Source organism: Callospermophilus lateralis, chromosome 13 (genome assembly GCF_048772815.1).
Source record: "Callospermophilus lateralis isolate mCalLat2 chromosome 13, mCalLat2.hap1, whole genome shotgun sequence".
NCBI lineage: Eukaryota > Metazoa > Chordata > Mammalia > Rodentia > Sciuridae > Callospermophilus > Callospermophilus lateralis.
In genome coordinates this window covers 76,752,846-76,768,761 of record NC_135317.1, presented here as the reverse complement: position 1 = coordinate 76,768,761, position 15,916 = coordinate 76,752,846, and the positions used below count along the sequence as shown (strand labels likewise).

At 53.6% G+C, this 15,916-nt stretch overlaps 1 protein-coding gene across 3 annotated transcripts in view; it reads left to right on the top strand.

The window, feature by feature from the left end:
• Tmcc2 (transmembrane and coiled-coil domain family 2) overlaps positions 1–15,381 on the top strand; it is a 42,768-nt gene extending 27,387 nt beyond the window's left edge. For 2 of the 3 annotated variants that reach the window (XM_076831525.1, XM_076831526.1), the window contains 3 exons: positions 10,845–11,785; positions 12,912–13,047; positions 13,878–15,381. In XM_076831525.1, the coding sequence (XP_076687640.1) occupies positions 10,845–11,785; positions 12,912–13,047; positions 13,878–14,189 (1,389 nt within the window). In that variant the 3' untranslated portion in view covers positions 14,190–15,381. Of the gene's footprint in view, positions 1–597; positions 883–10,844; positions 11,786–12,911; positions 13,048–13,877 lie in introns of those variants that run through there. The other variant, XM_076831527.1, reaches the window with a different exon arrangement.
• Positions 15,382–15,916: the final 535 nt, after the last annotated feature.

The following is a 15,916-nucleotide window of genomic DNA, read 5'->3' as shown; positions in this document are numbered from 1 at the left end:
AGGTACTACGTGGAATACTGTGCTGTGTGTGTGTGTGCGCGCGCACATGTGCACATTCACCTGTGGCGAAGGGCCTCAGGATCAGTCATCTATTTCAATGAGACCTACCATGTGTTGGGCTTCTCACTGTGGCCCTGGGTGGCAATGATTATATGTACCCTTGGTACTAAGGCTAAGCTGCAGGGAGGGTCTCAAGGCTCAGCTCATTCACCATTTCTAGATGCCTTGGTCTCATTCCCCTGAGCCTCATCCAGGCCACTCTGTGGTTGGCCATTGTGGTTATAAAGCATGGACAGTGCCTGCTGGGATGCCTAGCTAGCAGGTGGCAGGATAAAGATTAATACCAGATGCTTTTCTGACACCAAGCACTCTGGCTGGAAGTGTCCCCTGACCTTATAGATCAGAGTGGCCCCAGAAATTGAGAACTGTGTAATGTGCTTTGCCAGACTTCTGTTCTCACAAACCCCAAGTCATGGGCCAATGCACATGTTTGTACAGTTTCCTTGAGCCTGGGGTGTGGGGACTCCTGGTCTCAGTGATTTTGGCTGCAGGCGTTGACACTGGTCCCCAGTGATAGCACTGGGCCCTTCTTATCTTTTCACACCTTCTTGAACTGCCTGCCCTATCAGCATGATTCATGTTGGTCCTCTGTATTTAAGGCCTGAGTGCCTCTCCAGGCTCAAGTGGGTGCAGAATCCACGTCTTTGAATGGAGATTCTGCCTGGGGAAGCTGCTACTAGAGACTCCCCAGGATTCTGCTAGCCACCCCATCTCTACCCTCACTGCCTGCTCTCCTCAAGTGTGGACCTCTGGCCCCCTCTGCTGGCAACAGGATTTCCTACTGGAATTGTACAGATGAAGTCCAAGGAGAAAGAGACTGCTGTGAGTTTGCCTCTGTGTTTAATCTTGGTGTTTTGGCCTGGGCGTTGCTGGGGGTCAGGGAGCAGGGAGTGGGAGGCAGAAGCTTGTAGAGAAGTAGCCACGTGGTGTCCAGCGCAGTGCGTTTCTGGGACAGAATCTCAGGGCAGAGGAATTCCCCTGGTGAGGCTGGCTGCTGTCTCCTTCAGGTGATTATTAGGGTAGGGAGGTTGTCCCAGGAGCACAGTGGGGTAGGGACAGGGCAGCAGGCGGAGAGGGAGAGGACGCAGGGTGGAGCTGGCTCTGTTTAGATCTGCCAGGCAGGTCTTTCTAACTTTGGAGAGCTCTCTCCATTCTGGAAGCCTGGCCAGGAGACCCACTTCTGTTCTGAGCTGAAGCAGGGAGTGGGAGAGGCTGTGCTCTGAGAGGGTCTTCTGACCCTGTAGAGCATTTTTGGACATGGGCTCAAGCTACCTCTTTGAGCTGAAGGATCTTAGCTGGCACAGGCTTTCCTCTCCACCTCAGTCTAGGTTGCGTACCTCTCTCTCTAGGGTCTAGTAGGGTGCCTGTCTGAGTGTACAAGTCTTATGTTTCCAATGCTTCCCCACCCCCTCCCCTGAACAAGGCATCACACCTGGGCATCTTCATATACTTGGAACTCACAGTGGCAACAGCTGGACCAGGGAGAGGCTCCTCAGAGCTTGGTCCTCCTAGCCCAGCTCTGTGATTCTGCCAGATGGGAAGGAGCAGCTGTGAGCCCCAGGGGAGGGGGAAATCCAGAGCAATCCGCCCCTAATCCCCGGCTGGGCCTCAGACTGGAGATGGCGGCTGCAGAGCCTGGGAGCTCTGGCACACCTGCTCGCAGACCCCGGCTTCCCACAGCCAGCCCAGTGCAGCCTAGGAATTGTGACCCTGGCATCCTGGCACAGTCCTCTGAGAGCTGGGGCCTTAGAGCACCTGGTACCTCATCGCCAGCACGGCTTTGGGAAACTGTGCCCACACAGGTGAGGCCTGTGAGATGGGGTGGCTAGCAGAATCCTGTGGGCGGAAGGAGAAAAGTTCATCCGGTGGGGGGTCCGGGGAGGGGGAAGGGCATTTCTGGAGTTTGCCAGAGGGCTGTGCTTACTCTGTGGGAGCAGCACCCCCTCACCTCCAATTACAGAGAACTCTGGATGCAGAGAAGCTGGCATAAAATTAAGTGGAAGGGGTCTTTCCAGTTGTGGTCACTTGTCTATGGAGAAACAGTGACAGGAAGGAGAGGCCCCAGGAGGTCCCACACCCTGGTGGACCAGGGGAGACTCCTGGTGGACCATGGGAGAGTCCAGGAACAGAGTGTGTGGTTTTTGGAAAATTTGGAGGATGGAGAATGGAGGAGACCCAAAGTGAGAGGGCAGCTCTGGGGGATTCTCCAGGGGCCTGCAGGTGTGAGGACACAGGAGGAGAGTATAGGACATTTATGTGGACAATATGGCTTTGTTCTCAGGGCAGAGACTTAGAGGGAGGATGTAGTTCTGACCGCAACCTAGGGGTGTCCCCAGTGGGCCAGAAACCAAGGGTTAGATGAGGGAGTATCTCTCTGCCATGAAGACAGTGGCCCTTAGGGTTAAGGACAACTTACTGCAGGAGGAGGAGGGTTGATAACAGCTGCCTTGAGATGGGGGTTCTTCTGGACGCACCACTGAGCGTAGTTTGCCTGTAGCCTGCACCCTGGAATCCTCTTGTAGAAATGTGACGTGCTTGTGAGGCCACTGAGGCCATGCCTTGCCCCTTGCCTTCCCTGCATGGTGCCTGGGCACAGGAGTGTTTTGTTTCCAGAGGGGGACATACCACCCTGCATGCACCCCGTTAAGTGTCTAAGTATTTCCCTCCCTGCCCCCTGAGGGGCATCTTAGCCCTGCAGGCACCAGACCAGGCGCTCAGCAGGCTGTTTCCCACCCCTCGCTCACTCTGGTTTGCTTGGGTCTGTAGTAGTGAAACCTCCAGAGGAGACTGAACAGCTTCGTGTGGCCTACATGTCCCCACCAGGAAGAGAGCCACCAGTCAAACAGGGTGATGCCTGCGAGGTGAAGGATGGGAGCTGGACTCCTGACTCCAGCCCACTCTAGCAGAATGCCAGCTCCCTGACCCCAGCCTGGCCATGGGCTCAAGCTACCTCTTTGAGCTGAAGGATCTTAGCTGGCACAGGCTTTCCTCTCCACCCTGGTCTAGGTTGCGTACCTCTCTCTCTAGGGTCTAGTAGAAAAGAGGGGATCTAGGGATTGTCATCCTGGAGGGCTGCTAAAGTCACCAGGCCTGACAGTCCCCAGGCCACATGAGCCTGCTGGGCTCTGACCCCCTGGAAGGTTAGACAACACCCTCAGGAGCAGCATCCTGCATGGGCCCATCTGCTTGGCCAGACACAGGGACAGGTCAGGGCTGACCCCTCACCTGACTCCATTGTTCCTCGGATGGCAGGGTTGCCCTGGCTTCCTGAAGGGAAGCATGGGAGCCCCAAAAGACCTGTTTCGTTTTTCTCTCCCTCCTCCTCCTCCTCCTTCTAAGAGTAACCTCAGCGTTATCTTTCCACTTAGGATATGAAGGCCCTTCTTCTGTGTCAGCCTGCTCTGGGACCCTCATAGGAACTCTTTGTGAATCCAGGAAGGGGTTGCCTGCCCCAAGGTGGGGGTACGGGAGGCCACAGGTACACCTTGCATCCTGGAGAATGTCTCATGCATTTTTGTCTCTAAGAAAAGAAAACCTCTATTCCTGTCTCATAATGTATGCAGCTAGGACCCTCCTCTGTCCTTCCAAAGCTTCACTAAGCCTGTACTTTCTGTGCCTCCTGGGTTTCAGGGATCCAGGCTGCTGGGCCAGTGTACAATGAAGAGAGCAGGCGTCCCCTATTGGGGTTAACACGAAGACACTGAGCTCAGGTCTCCAGGAGAAGGTGGGAGCCCCCAGAGGGTCACGGGGGTCAGGACTTGGCAGCCTTGATCCAGCAGCTCCTATAATCTGGTGTTGCACCTAATCCAGCTTTGCTTAGTGTTGCTGGAAGGGGGCAGGGAGTGAGTTTGTGGTGCTGCTGAGGGCAGGAGATGTCCCAGGATTTGTGGATGGGCCTCATCAGAGCCAGGAAGGGGATAGAGAAAGTTGGCCCTTAGATACTCAACAGAAGGACCCTTGCCGGCACTTCTTGGATCTCTGTCTTTATATCCAACGAGGTCTATGGCTCCAGCCCTGCTGGTGCCTCCCGCCTCCTTCCAGCAGAGGCAGGACCTGTCCTCCCCAAGTGCCTGGCTTAGGCAGGAATCTTAGGAAAAGCATAATCTTCCTGCCAGTTCTCTTCTTAAATCCTCCCCAGCCTGTTCACAAGGAGTTAGCAGGGGGCGGTACCTGCAGAATGACAATCTCAAGTAGGAAATGGGATAAGGGGACAGGACTCCAGATGTGGTGATGGCAATTGTGCATGTTCAGAAAATGGGTTGGCCTGAGCTAAGTGAGGCTCTGCAGCCACTTGGAGAGAGGAACAGCACTCCTGGGTAGCCCCGTCTCCTACTCCAGGCTGGGGGCCCTGGGAGCTTCCACCCGCAGATGACTGGGGTTGAGGAATCTGTGTCACTCCTCTTTCCAGTCACCTAGCCCAGGATAGGGGTGCTCTGGGAAGATCTTCTGCTCTCTTAAACATGAGATAGTGAAAGGAAGACCCAGATACCCTCCTGCAGACCTGCTGTGAAATGGGGCACTGGTTTGGGGCTCAGCCCAGACCATTGGAGAACGTGGCCTTCCACACCACGTGGTGCAACCGTCATTTCCTTCTAGTTCCAGAACACAGTCAACATCCCCAAGGAAAGAAACCCTGTCCCCATTAGGTATTCAATGCATTCCTCCTGCTCCCCAGTCCCTAGCAACCCGCTCACCTGCTATCTCTGGGGATTTCACTGCTCTGGAGATTTCCTATACTGGGATCATTCGATATGCAGCCTTTTATGTCTGACTTCTCTCACTTAGCACACTGTTTTCAAGACTTGACCATTTTCTAGCATTATCAGAACTTTATTCCCTTTTATGGCCAAATAATATCCCATCACGAAGGACATCACATTGTGTGGACCCATTCATTCATACACACACAAACACACACACACACATATTTTAGTTGTAGATGAACACGACACCTTTGTTTTATTTTTATATGGTGCTGGGGATTGAACCCAGTGCCTCACGCATGCTAGGCAAGCGCTCTACCACTGGGCCACAACCCCAACCCCTGTGTGGACCCATTCTTTGGTTAAAAATGACCATCTGAGTTGTATCCACCTTTTGGCTCTTGGAAAGAGGGATGCTGTGAACCTTGTATACACATATTTGCTTGAATACCCATTCCCAGTTCTTTGGGCTCTATACCTGGCAGTGGAATTGCTGGGTCACGATTATTCTGTTTTAAGTTTTTGAGGAGCCACCACACTGCTTGTCACAGTGGTGTCGCCATTTTACATTCCTACCAGCAATGCAGGAGGATTCCAATTTCTGCACATGCTCACCAACACATTGACTTTAAAAAATTAATCATTGCCATTTTAATGGGTGCGCAGTGACTGGCTTTGTGTTTGCTTTGGGGCACCTGCGTCCACCCTTTACTCCATGTGTCCTTTCATTCTCCTGATATTCCTGTGAGGAAATCAGGATTACTTTCCCTGCTTTCAGATAAGAAAAGGAGTCTCAGAAGGGCACACAGTCAGAGGCAGGGGTCTAAGTCAATGTCAGATGCAGATTTGGGACTTTCCCATTGCCCTGCTCTGCCCATTCACTGTCCCGATGCTGTTCTTTTCTGGAAGCCTCTTCCCTCTTCATATTCCCCTGTTCCATCTTCTCAACAGGCTTCTCATCTTGTCGTCCAATTTTCTTCCCTTTGTTAAAGCAGAATCTTTCTCTGAACCTCTGCCTTTCTGTCTGCCAGTTCCTCTGTACTCTTTGCCATGGTCACTCTGTGCCCCTGTTGCATGGCACATGTGCGTGGAGAAGGCAGAGCATAACGCCCACATTCCTCACACGTGTCACCTTCCTCCTTGGGCAGCAGAGCCAAGTGCAGATGCTCTGTGACTGGAGACAGCCCAGCAGGCCCCAGGCATCCAAAATCTCCGTAGAGGAGCAGAGAGGAGCTGGTATCTTGCTGCAGGACTCCTAGAGGGCCTGACAGTATAAAAAAGGAGGCACAAGGGGACCAGGACCCAGTGCCTTTCTGGCCCAGCCATCCTGGGAGTGTCTGCTGTCCTCTTCTTCACAGGGTCCCACCGCCAGGTTCGGTTCTGCTTTTCTGCGTATCACCAGACAGCACAGCCTGTCGGGGGCCTTGGAGGCCCAGGGGTCTCCTCAGAGTGGAATCACCACCAGAGACCCTGGAGCGGAGAGATGGGGGGATGTCTGGTATTTCCTGTTAGTGTTCAGGACGTTCCTTCTCCGGCAAACCCTAGAAGAACCTTGTATGTGTGGAGGGAGAGCAGAGCTGAGGTACCCGCGGGGTCTGCACCAGCGGAGGCCAGGTGTCTCCATCTGAGCAGCCTCTCAGTCCAGACTGAGGCTCCAGGTGAGCTCTGCCTTCATTCGTGGGTCCCTTCCTGCCCCCTTGACGGGAAGTGTGTGGCTGTGGGGGTCTAAGGAGGAGACTAGTGACAGGAGCAGCCCTGAGGTACTTTCCTGTGGCTGGATCCAGGCCAGAAGCAAGGTGAGCAGTCTCTGAGTCAGGAGCCCTTGTGGTCAGACAGATTGAAGGACTGACTGAAGACGGAAAAGGCTGTTTCTCCATTGCCAATTGGCCAGGGCATTCTCCAAGGAAGGCCATTCAGATCTAAGTGGTAGCTGGGGTGTTTCAGTGTTGAGAGCAAAAACCAAACCACAAGAGGATCTCAGTATTTCCCACAAGGTGTCCCTGGGGTTCCCACCACCACACACACACACACACACACACCCTTCATCTCTCCCAAGTGCTCACAGTCTTACCTAAGCTCCAGAGGGGGCCTGGCGCTGGGGTGGGTGAGTGAAGTTCTCATGGAGCCCAGCAGGATGAGGCATTGGCACCAATGAGAGAAGCTGGAGAGATCACAGTAAAGTCTCAGAGGTGATGTCACATGCTGCAGCCACTCTGGACATTTCCAAGCATTTGCACCTGGTCACGGAGATCTCAGGCAGGATGGGTTGGGGGGAAACGCCTTTCTTTGCTCGCTTGGGGAGTAGAAGCCCACAGTTTAAATGTTCCAGGGTGAGGCCAGGTCTTGGCTGAGGATCACTGGTAGGGGGCCAGTCTCTCTGTGTGGGACAGCTGAGGCAAAGATGCCTAGAGCTGCAGAGCTACCCAGGTCTCCAAGGTGGGGTCAGGCTTGGAGCAGGACAGGATTGGAATCCTAGACCTTTGCTCACTAGTGAAGTCCTGGGCAAGGTCCTCAGAATCTGTGGGCCTCAGTTCCTCTACTGTAGAATGGGAATGACTATACTGCTGCCTCCCGGCTTTACACATAATTCATCTGTGTAAAGCACTTGGGGCTCATGAGCCCTTGGAGAGCAGTGGCAGGAATTGTTGTTATCTTTATTCTCTGGTCAAGGCATGTAGAACAGTCATCCAAAGGAAAGAGAAGAGCTCAGGGATTGAAGGGACAAAGGGAAAAGATGCTAAGAATCCTCCCCCAGAGAGAGCACAGTGGGGATATCCTCTGATGCCCGAACCAGCATCATCGTAGATCCTGTGTCACCAAGGGGGTCTCCAGAAAGAAGGGACAAGAAAAAGCTGATGTCCTGTGGCAGGGCAGGACCCCAGGTTCCAGTCTGGGCCAGTGGGTAGAGATGAGGTATGAACCCTAGCCCCAGGCCACCCCACCACCAGGCCTCAGCAGCATCTTCTCATTCATGGGGATTCCACAGCCAGCTTTAACTCTGCTTTTCATTTTTAAGCCAGACAGATGCCAAACGGAAGGAGGAAAGAGCCAAGCTGCCAGGGAGGGATTTGCTCTTTTCCACTTGGATGGAGTCCTCGGGCACCTTCTTTTTCCATAGCATTTTTGCATCCATTTCTCATTAGGAGGTGGATCAAGTCTGTTCCCTTTCCAGTTACAGAGCAAATGGCAGTAATGCAGCCAGATTAAAAACCCGTTTCCTGGAGGTCAGGTGCAGTGGTACATGCCTGTCATTCCAGTGGCTGGGGAGCCTAAAGCAGGAGGATCACGAGTTCAAAGCCGGCCTCAGCAACTTAGCAAGGGCCTAGCAACTTAGTGAGACCCTGTCTCTAAATAAAACATAAAAAAAGGGCTGGGGATGTGGCTCATGGTTAAGCTCCCCTGGGTTCAATCCCTGGTACAAAAAAACAAAAACAAAAATGAAACCTGTTTACTGGAGAGTCTTTTCCCCAGGAAGGGAGGAAGAGGTTTGGGCATTTGTAATTAGGACAAGGCCAAGTTCTTTAGTAGTCAAGGCCACATGTTTAATAAAGAACTGTATTTTGGAGGCAGGGCTGTAGTTCAGTGGTAGAGCTCTTGTCTAGTGTACAGGAGGCCCTGGATTCAATCTTCAACACCGAACAATAAACAGAACTTAATTTTGTCAATACTTGAATCCAAGTTTATTGGTATAATCTTTTAAATAAATTTAGGCCACAGGCACCCCCCCACACACATACCAGAATACAAAAGGATTATACTGCCTAGATCCAGACTCAGCCTTTCATGAGTGCCTTCTGTGTGTTCTACACTTTGCTAAGTGCCACAGGACATTATCTCTACTGTATTTCACCACAGCAGCATCACCACTGCATTAATATTTGTTCTTGGGTATTCCATGCATCCTAATATTGCACCAAAGACATTTACTAATAATAATTTTAAGCAATATTAGCACCATTTTTAAGAAAACTTCACATAGGACTGGGGTTGTGGCTCAGTGGTAAAATGCTTGCCTAGCACGTGTGAAGCACTGGGTTCAATCCTCAGCACCACAAAAAAAAAATAATAATAAAGGCATTGTGTCCATCTATAACTAAATTTTTTTTTAAAAGAGCTTCACATTGGAGGGCTAGGGATGTAGCTCAGTTGGTAGAGTGCTTGCCTTGCATGCACAAGGCCTTGGTTCAATCCCCAGCACTGCAAAAAAAAAAAAAAAAAAAAAGCTTCACATGGGGGTGAGGGGTTGTGGCTCATCGGTAGAGTGCTCGCCTAGCTCGCGCGAGGCCCTAGGTTTAGTCCTCAGCACCACATAAAAATAAATTAAAATAAAGGTATTTTTTAAAAAAGTTTCACATATTGGTCACACGTTTTTTGTTTTTTGAAAAAAAAAATTGGCACAAAATCTGTACATGGGGTTACCTATATGCAGTGAACTATGGGTAACCCTCCAGAAGACCTGAGAGTAGATTTTTTAAAATATATATATATATATATTTTTAGTTGCAGGTGGACACAATACCTTTATTTTATCTTTATGTGGTGCTGAGGATCGAACTCAGTGCCTCACAGGATGCTAGGCAAGCGCCCTACCACTGAGTCACAACCCTCATCCCTAAGAGTAGATATGATTTTGCCCATTTTACAGGCGAGAATATTGAGGGTCAGGAAAATTGAGATGAGCAGTTTGCCATCACCGCAGGGAGCCATCTGTCATAAGTCAGACTGAGGAGACAAGTTTGACCTTGGGATATCACTGAAGGGAGGCTGTGGAGGGGACCTCTTAGGTGGGATAGGTCAGACACTTCGAGGAGCAGAGGCCTGAAGGCGCAGCCACCTGGCGGGAGAGCCAGAGGACATGAGCAGAGACCCAAAGCAAACCAAGGGGAAATTCCTGACTTCAGGAGAGATTGGGAAGGGGGACGGTCCTCGTTGCCAGTACCCTTGGAGAACCTGTGACCTACAAAAGCCCCAGAGGAAGCCCACAGGGAAGCCACCCTCCTGTGGCTCCTGGGTTTTGCAGAGCTATTGTTTTCAATAGTGTTTTCCAATAACTTTGCGTCTTGGCAGATATGGAGCAAGTGACTTATGCCTGTAGTTGGCAAGGACTGTTTCCGGTCCCAGTGCATGTGACTGGGGCCACTTTCTTTGTGTTTAACTCCTTCCTCCACAAAGAGTCACCCACCCCTGTCCCCCTAATGATCTGACCCGGTCTTACTTGGGATGTACTATGTGTAAAAATATATGGGGTTGAGTCGTTTCCTGCTGCTTCTGTTTCATGGTGATAAGGCTCTGGGGCTCTGCTGTGGACAGAGATGGTCCAGGAGGCCTGGGGGCAGCAGTCCCTGAGCACCAGCTCCAGGTCTGCCTGCACATCCAACCTGGCGTTCTGTCTTTCCTATCTCCTGTGACCTTTCCTTCTTTTCTGTCCTCCCCCTTATCCTTTCTCAGTCCCTCTACTTTGCCTCTCCAAATTCTGTGCCACCCTAATGTGCTGGGGAAGCTCGCCTGCCTGGTGGGGAGGAGGGGCAGCTGAGCGGCAGGTACCCTCAGACCCCTGATTGCTCCCAGCATCCTTTGGCCTGTGAGTTACCTCTGGGACCTGAGTCTTCCGGGATCTGGCTGGTAGGGCGGATGGGTGCATGCTTCTCTCCCAGTTCTGGGAGACAGGTCAGGGCAGAGTGGGCCCTGCATCATGAAGCGGAAAAGGTTGCTGGTGACTCCAGAGAGCTGGAAGGTAACAGAGGGGTGTGGGAGAAGTGTCAGCAGGGGCAGGTGACCTGCTCTCTGCTGGGTTAGTGAGGACAAGGTCGGAGGGCAGGGAGGCTTGGGGCCAGAGTGCAAGCTTTGGTCAGCTCAGAGAGGGGCCTGCTCAAGGCAGGAGCTTGGGGGGGGGGGGGGGCGTGATCTCATCCCCAAGAAACCAACCACACAACTTTCCAGTCTCATCTGCTTGGTCCCTGTGCTGGGGCAGGTAGAGAAACCAAGTTCCAGAGGTCTCCATGGCTACAGGAGAGAATCCTGCCAGCCCTTCCTGTGGGCTCGTGATTTATCCCTGCTTCCTTCGCTTGCCTCCTTCCCTAGGGCGACAAGGGAGACCTGGTGTCCCTGAGCCTTCCCTCTGGCTCTGGCCATGGTGACACTGATGGTCCCATCAGCCTGGACGTGCCAGATGGGGCACCGGACCCCCAGCGGACCAAGGCCGCCATCGACCACCTGCATCAGAAGATCTTGAAGATCACCGAGCAGATCAAGATCGAGCAGGAGGCGCGGGACGACAACGTGGCCGAGTACCTGAAGCTGGCCAACAACGCGGACAAGCAGCAGGTGTCCCGCATCAAGCAGGTGTTCGAGAAGAAGAACCAGAAGTCGGCCCAGACCATCGCGCAGCTGCACAAGAAGCTGGAGCACTACCGCCGGCGCCTCAAGGAGATCGAGCAGAACGGGCCCTCGCGGCAGCCCAAGGACGTGCTGCGGGACATGCAGCAGGGGCTGAAGGACGTGGGGGCCAACGTGCGCGCGGGCATCAGCGGCTTCGGGGGCGGCGTGGTGGAGGGCGTCAAGGGCAGCCTGTCTGGCCTCTCGCAGGCCACCCACAGCGCCGTGGTGTCCAAGCCCCGGGAGTTCGCCAGCCTCATCCGCAACAAGTTTGGCAGCGCCGACAACATTGCCCACCTGAAGGACCCCCTGGAAGACGGGCCCCCAGAGGAGGCGTCCCGGGCCCTGAGTGGCAGCGCTACCCTTGTGTCCAGCCCCAAGTACGGCAGCGATGACGAGTGCTCCAGCGCCAGCGCCAGCTCCGCAGGGGCGGGCAGCAACTCTGGGGCGGGGCCTGCGGGCGCGCTGGGAAGCCCCAAGTCCAATACGCTGTATGGAGCCCCCGGAAACCTGGACACTCTGCTAGAGGAGCTGCGGGAGATCAAGGACGGACAGTCGCACCTGGAGGACTCCATGGAGGACATGAAGACTCAGCTGCAGAGGGACTATACCTACATGACCCAGTGCCTACAGGAGGAGCGCTACAGGTAGGTGTCTGCAGGGCTCTGCTTCTGCCCAGCAGACTCCATGAGCCGGGGTGTGGAGACTGAAGGAGAAGCATCTAGAAGGATCCTGGCTGCTGGGAGGGGCAGAAAAAGGGCCCAAGGAGCTTCCCCCAGACTGATCAGGGCAGGAGGGAGATAGAATCCTGGGGATTCTGTCTACTTCAAGATGCTTTAGGTATCCCTGCCTGAGTTGCTAAGGGGTTAGTCCACAGGAAAGGAAACTGAGGCAGGGTCCTGTCCCCGGGAGGGACTCTGGAGCCAGCCACCCAAGTTCAAATCCCTGCTCTGTTATTTACTGTGCACCTTGAGCAAGGCAATCAACTTGCATGTGGGTTCCTTGTCCTCACAGTGAGGATAATGTTCATCCTGACCTCAGAGGATCATGGTGAACACTGAATGTCCAAATTGTGAATTTTAAGTGTGTAAATATGTGACACAGAAAGTTTAAACATCCAGTGGAAGCTCCTAAGGTCAGCCTGAAATTGAGCAGGAGTCTGGGTCCTCCCCCCTCCCTCCCCTTGGCCTGCTTTGCTCTGTGCTATAGTCTCTGGCACCTGCCACTTCCTCCCTGGGATTTGAGGGAATCTCTTCTGTAGTTAGCACTTTTTCTTCTGTATACGTGAAGAAGGAAATTGAGAGGGAATCCCATCTAAAAACCAACCACTGCCACTTAGCAGGCATCTTTTGATATTTTGTGCCTTTCAGAGCAGGGATCATGTCCTCTACATGCAGGTGTCTCTGTTACCCAGAGCCCAGGTTAAAGTCTGTCAATCCTTAACTCCTCCGTGTGTGAGCTGTGTGATCCTAGGCAGGTTATTTAACCTCTCTGTTTTAGTCCTTCCTATCTCTCAAATGGGGATGACCCCAGTACTGTCTCATGGGGTTGTGGTGAGGATCTTATGTGGTGATGTGGGCAAGTTGCTTAGCTCAGTGCCTGCATGTGGAAGCGTATGCATCATGGCTTCTGTCGTGGGGTTAAAGTTAGAACAGGACTGGACACACTGCGTGAGTTCAGTCATTGTTTGCTGAGAGATTGAATGAGCCAATCCTGGGGACAGAAGGAAGGCCTGGGAGCCGGGACTGGTGTCATTGCTTCTCCTGCTGCCAGGTACGAGCGGCTAGAGGAGCAGCTCAATGACCTCACCGAGCTTCATCAGAACGAGATGACCAACCTGAAGCAGGAGCTGGCCAGCATGGAGGAGAAGGTGGCCTACCAGTCCTACGAGAGGGCTCGGGACATCCAGGTACGGCCAGAGTCACCCTGACAAGGTCTCAGATGTGCCAGAGGAGCAGCCAGAGGGCTGGGCTTTTCTCACTTGGGGGATGATGGGACAGACTGTTACATGATCCAGGACAGATAGGCACAGGGATAGAGAGGGCTGCATGGGGGTGGAGATAAGGGCAGGGCGGGCTGCGGCCAAGAGGGTGCACTGTGCAGAGGCAAGGGCCACCCATGCCCCCCACCTCTTTGATGGCAGCCTTACAAATGAGTAATTGGCATTTCCAGGTATCAGCCTGCCTCAGAGGGAGCTGGGAGTGGGCCAGCTTCTCACCTTCCCATTTCCTAGCATCCTCCCCCAAAAGTCATCCATAAAGGGCTCTCCCCCAGCTGCAGCTGATCACTCTGCTTAGACCCAGGGGTGATCTGTATTGGTCCATTTTATGCTGCTGCTGCCCTAAGATGCCTGAGGCTGGGTAGTTTGTAAAGAAAAGAGGTTTATTTAGCTCATGATCTGGAGGTCCAAGAATATAGTTCTGGCTCTGATGAGGGCCTGGTGGCAAATGGCATCCCAATGGCAGGGGCTGCGTAGAAAAGATCACATGATGAGGCAGGAAGGCAGGGAGATTCAGGGCTCATGTTTGTTCTTTTGTAATAGTCCACACTCTCAGGAACTCACTCTAGTCTCTTCCCAGGGACCCAGTTGCCTTGCACTGGTCCCTCTAACATGGCCACATTGGGCCCCAAGCTTCCAAACCCTGAGCCCCAGGAGGGCACATTCAAACCCTGTCCAGCAGGTGGATGGGGCTCCCCCTAGAGGTCCCACCCATGCTGAGCTCCCCTGCACCCCTGCAGGAGGCCGTGGAGTCCTGCCTGACCCGAGTCACCAAGCTGGAGCTGCAGCAGCAGCAGCAGCAGGTGGTGCAGCTGGAGGGCGTGGAGAACGCCAACGCGCGGGCCCTGCTGGGCAAGTTCATCAACGTGATCCTGGCGCTCATGGCTGTGCTGCTGGTTTTCGTGTCCACCATTGCCAACTTCATCACGCCCCTCATGAAGACTCGCCTGCGCATCACCAGCACCGCCCTCCTGGTCCTCGTCCTCTTCCTCCTCTGGAAGCACTGGGACTCCCTCACCTACCTCCTGGAACACGTGCTGCTGCCCAGCTGAGCGGCAGCCTGCCCCTGCTCCATGCTTTCTGGCCCCCAGTGGCCACACAGCTCCAGGAGGGACTCTGGGGCTCCTGAGTCCCTCGGACTTTTTGTGTGTCTGGTTTGGCCTCCTGCCCAAACTGTCCATTCCAACGGCTCCTGCCCCTTCTCCATACTTCCTTCTGTCCGACACCTTCTCCCTCTTGTCCTGAAGGGAGCCTGGCTGGAGACCGTGGGGACACCTGTGGCCAAGTGGAGCCGAGGTGGACACTGGGACTGGATTGTTTTGGTGACCTACAGTCAACCAGGTCAGGAAGGCCACAAAGAACAGGAGAAGGCAAAGGCTCTGCCTGGACTTTGCTGGGGAAGAGCTCACCCTGGAGACAGCCACAGTTCCAAGCAAGGGAGGAAGGAGGCTGTGCTGGTCCCAGAGGAGGAGTCTGTGCTGGTCCCTCCTGGCACAGGAAGGGGAGGATCCATGGCCTTTGGTATCTCTAGGGCCAGCGAGCAAGCTCAGAGTGGCTACTCAGGAGTTGAGCCCACCCCTTCCTGCCAGAGCTGGTTTGAGGCTGGCTTCTGAATAGGGCCCTTCAGGATCTGCAGGAGGCTGGCTCTGGAGGCTGGGCGGGGTGTGGCTTTGGATTTGTTTTCCCTGCTAGTCTTTCTGCCTGCCTGTCACTGCTATTTTCAGGGAAACGGGGCCCCAGAGGCCCTGAGTCTCAGTCCAAGCCCTTTGGCCTTTGGGAACACATTGGGTCCTATTTATTTATTTATTTGTTCCTTTAGAACCTTACCCCCACATCTGTCCCACTGAGCTCCAGGGAGAGGACCCGCCCTGCCCTCCCTCTGAAGCCAGGGCTTATTCTCAGCTCATCGACACCTCCATGCCATATAGCCTCTGCATAATCCTGGGAGAAGTGGGGGGCAGCCACTCAGCCCCACTCTCCCCCGCAGTCCTGGCTGGGTGGGAGAAGCGTGGCCTCTCTTTTATATGTCTATTTATTTTGTACGTGTGTATTTGTGGGGAGGAGGTTGTGTGTTGCTTTATTTTTTTAAGGCTCTGGAGTGTTGTGTATGGTTTCTGTCCCCATCCCAGCCTCCCCACGGCACTTCCAAGCACAGAGGGGATTTCTCGGAACAAGAGCGAGGAATCCCCTGGAGCAGGGAAAGCAGTGCCTGCCAGCTGTTGTGGACCTTCCCAAGAAATAAATATCCTCTAAATTTTCAAACCATCCTGTCTGGTGTTGATTGATTTAAGTGGTCTCCATGGGAACCTCTGAGTCTCTCCCCCACCCCAAAGCACTCTGGGTAGCACAGGCTGAGTGATTCTTGCTGGCCCGAGCCTTTTTCCTTCAGGATCCAACATTGGTGACAAGGCATCATCTACCCTTCCCACTTTGATTTGTGCAGCCAACACTCTGGCCTAAGTGATACGACACCCACCCAGTCCAGCCCTCCTGGAGCGCTTTCCAGGGGGAGGAAATTGGGAGATTCCTCTAGCTTGGTGCAGATGAACCAGCGGGAGGCCTGAATACAGCAGTCATGCCCAAATATGGCCAGGAGAGGGCAGCAGAGTGCTTACTCCAAACCCTTTCTCAAGGTTCAGCTCCAAGTGGGCACCTGCTGAGGGTAGTTTAGCCTTGTTAATGCCACTTAGCTGGGACATAGAGCACCTGCTGTCCAAGTGGACCATGGTCTTTTGCATAGAGTTGAGGCCCTCAGTTTCTGTTCTGAGGCTGCAGCACC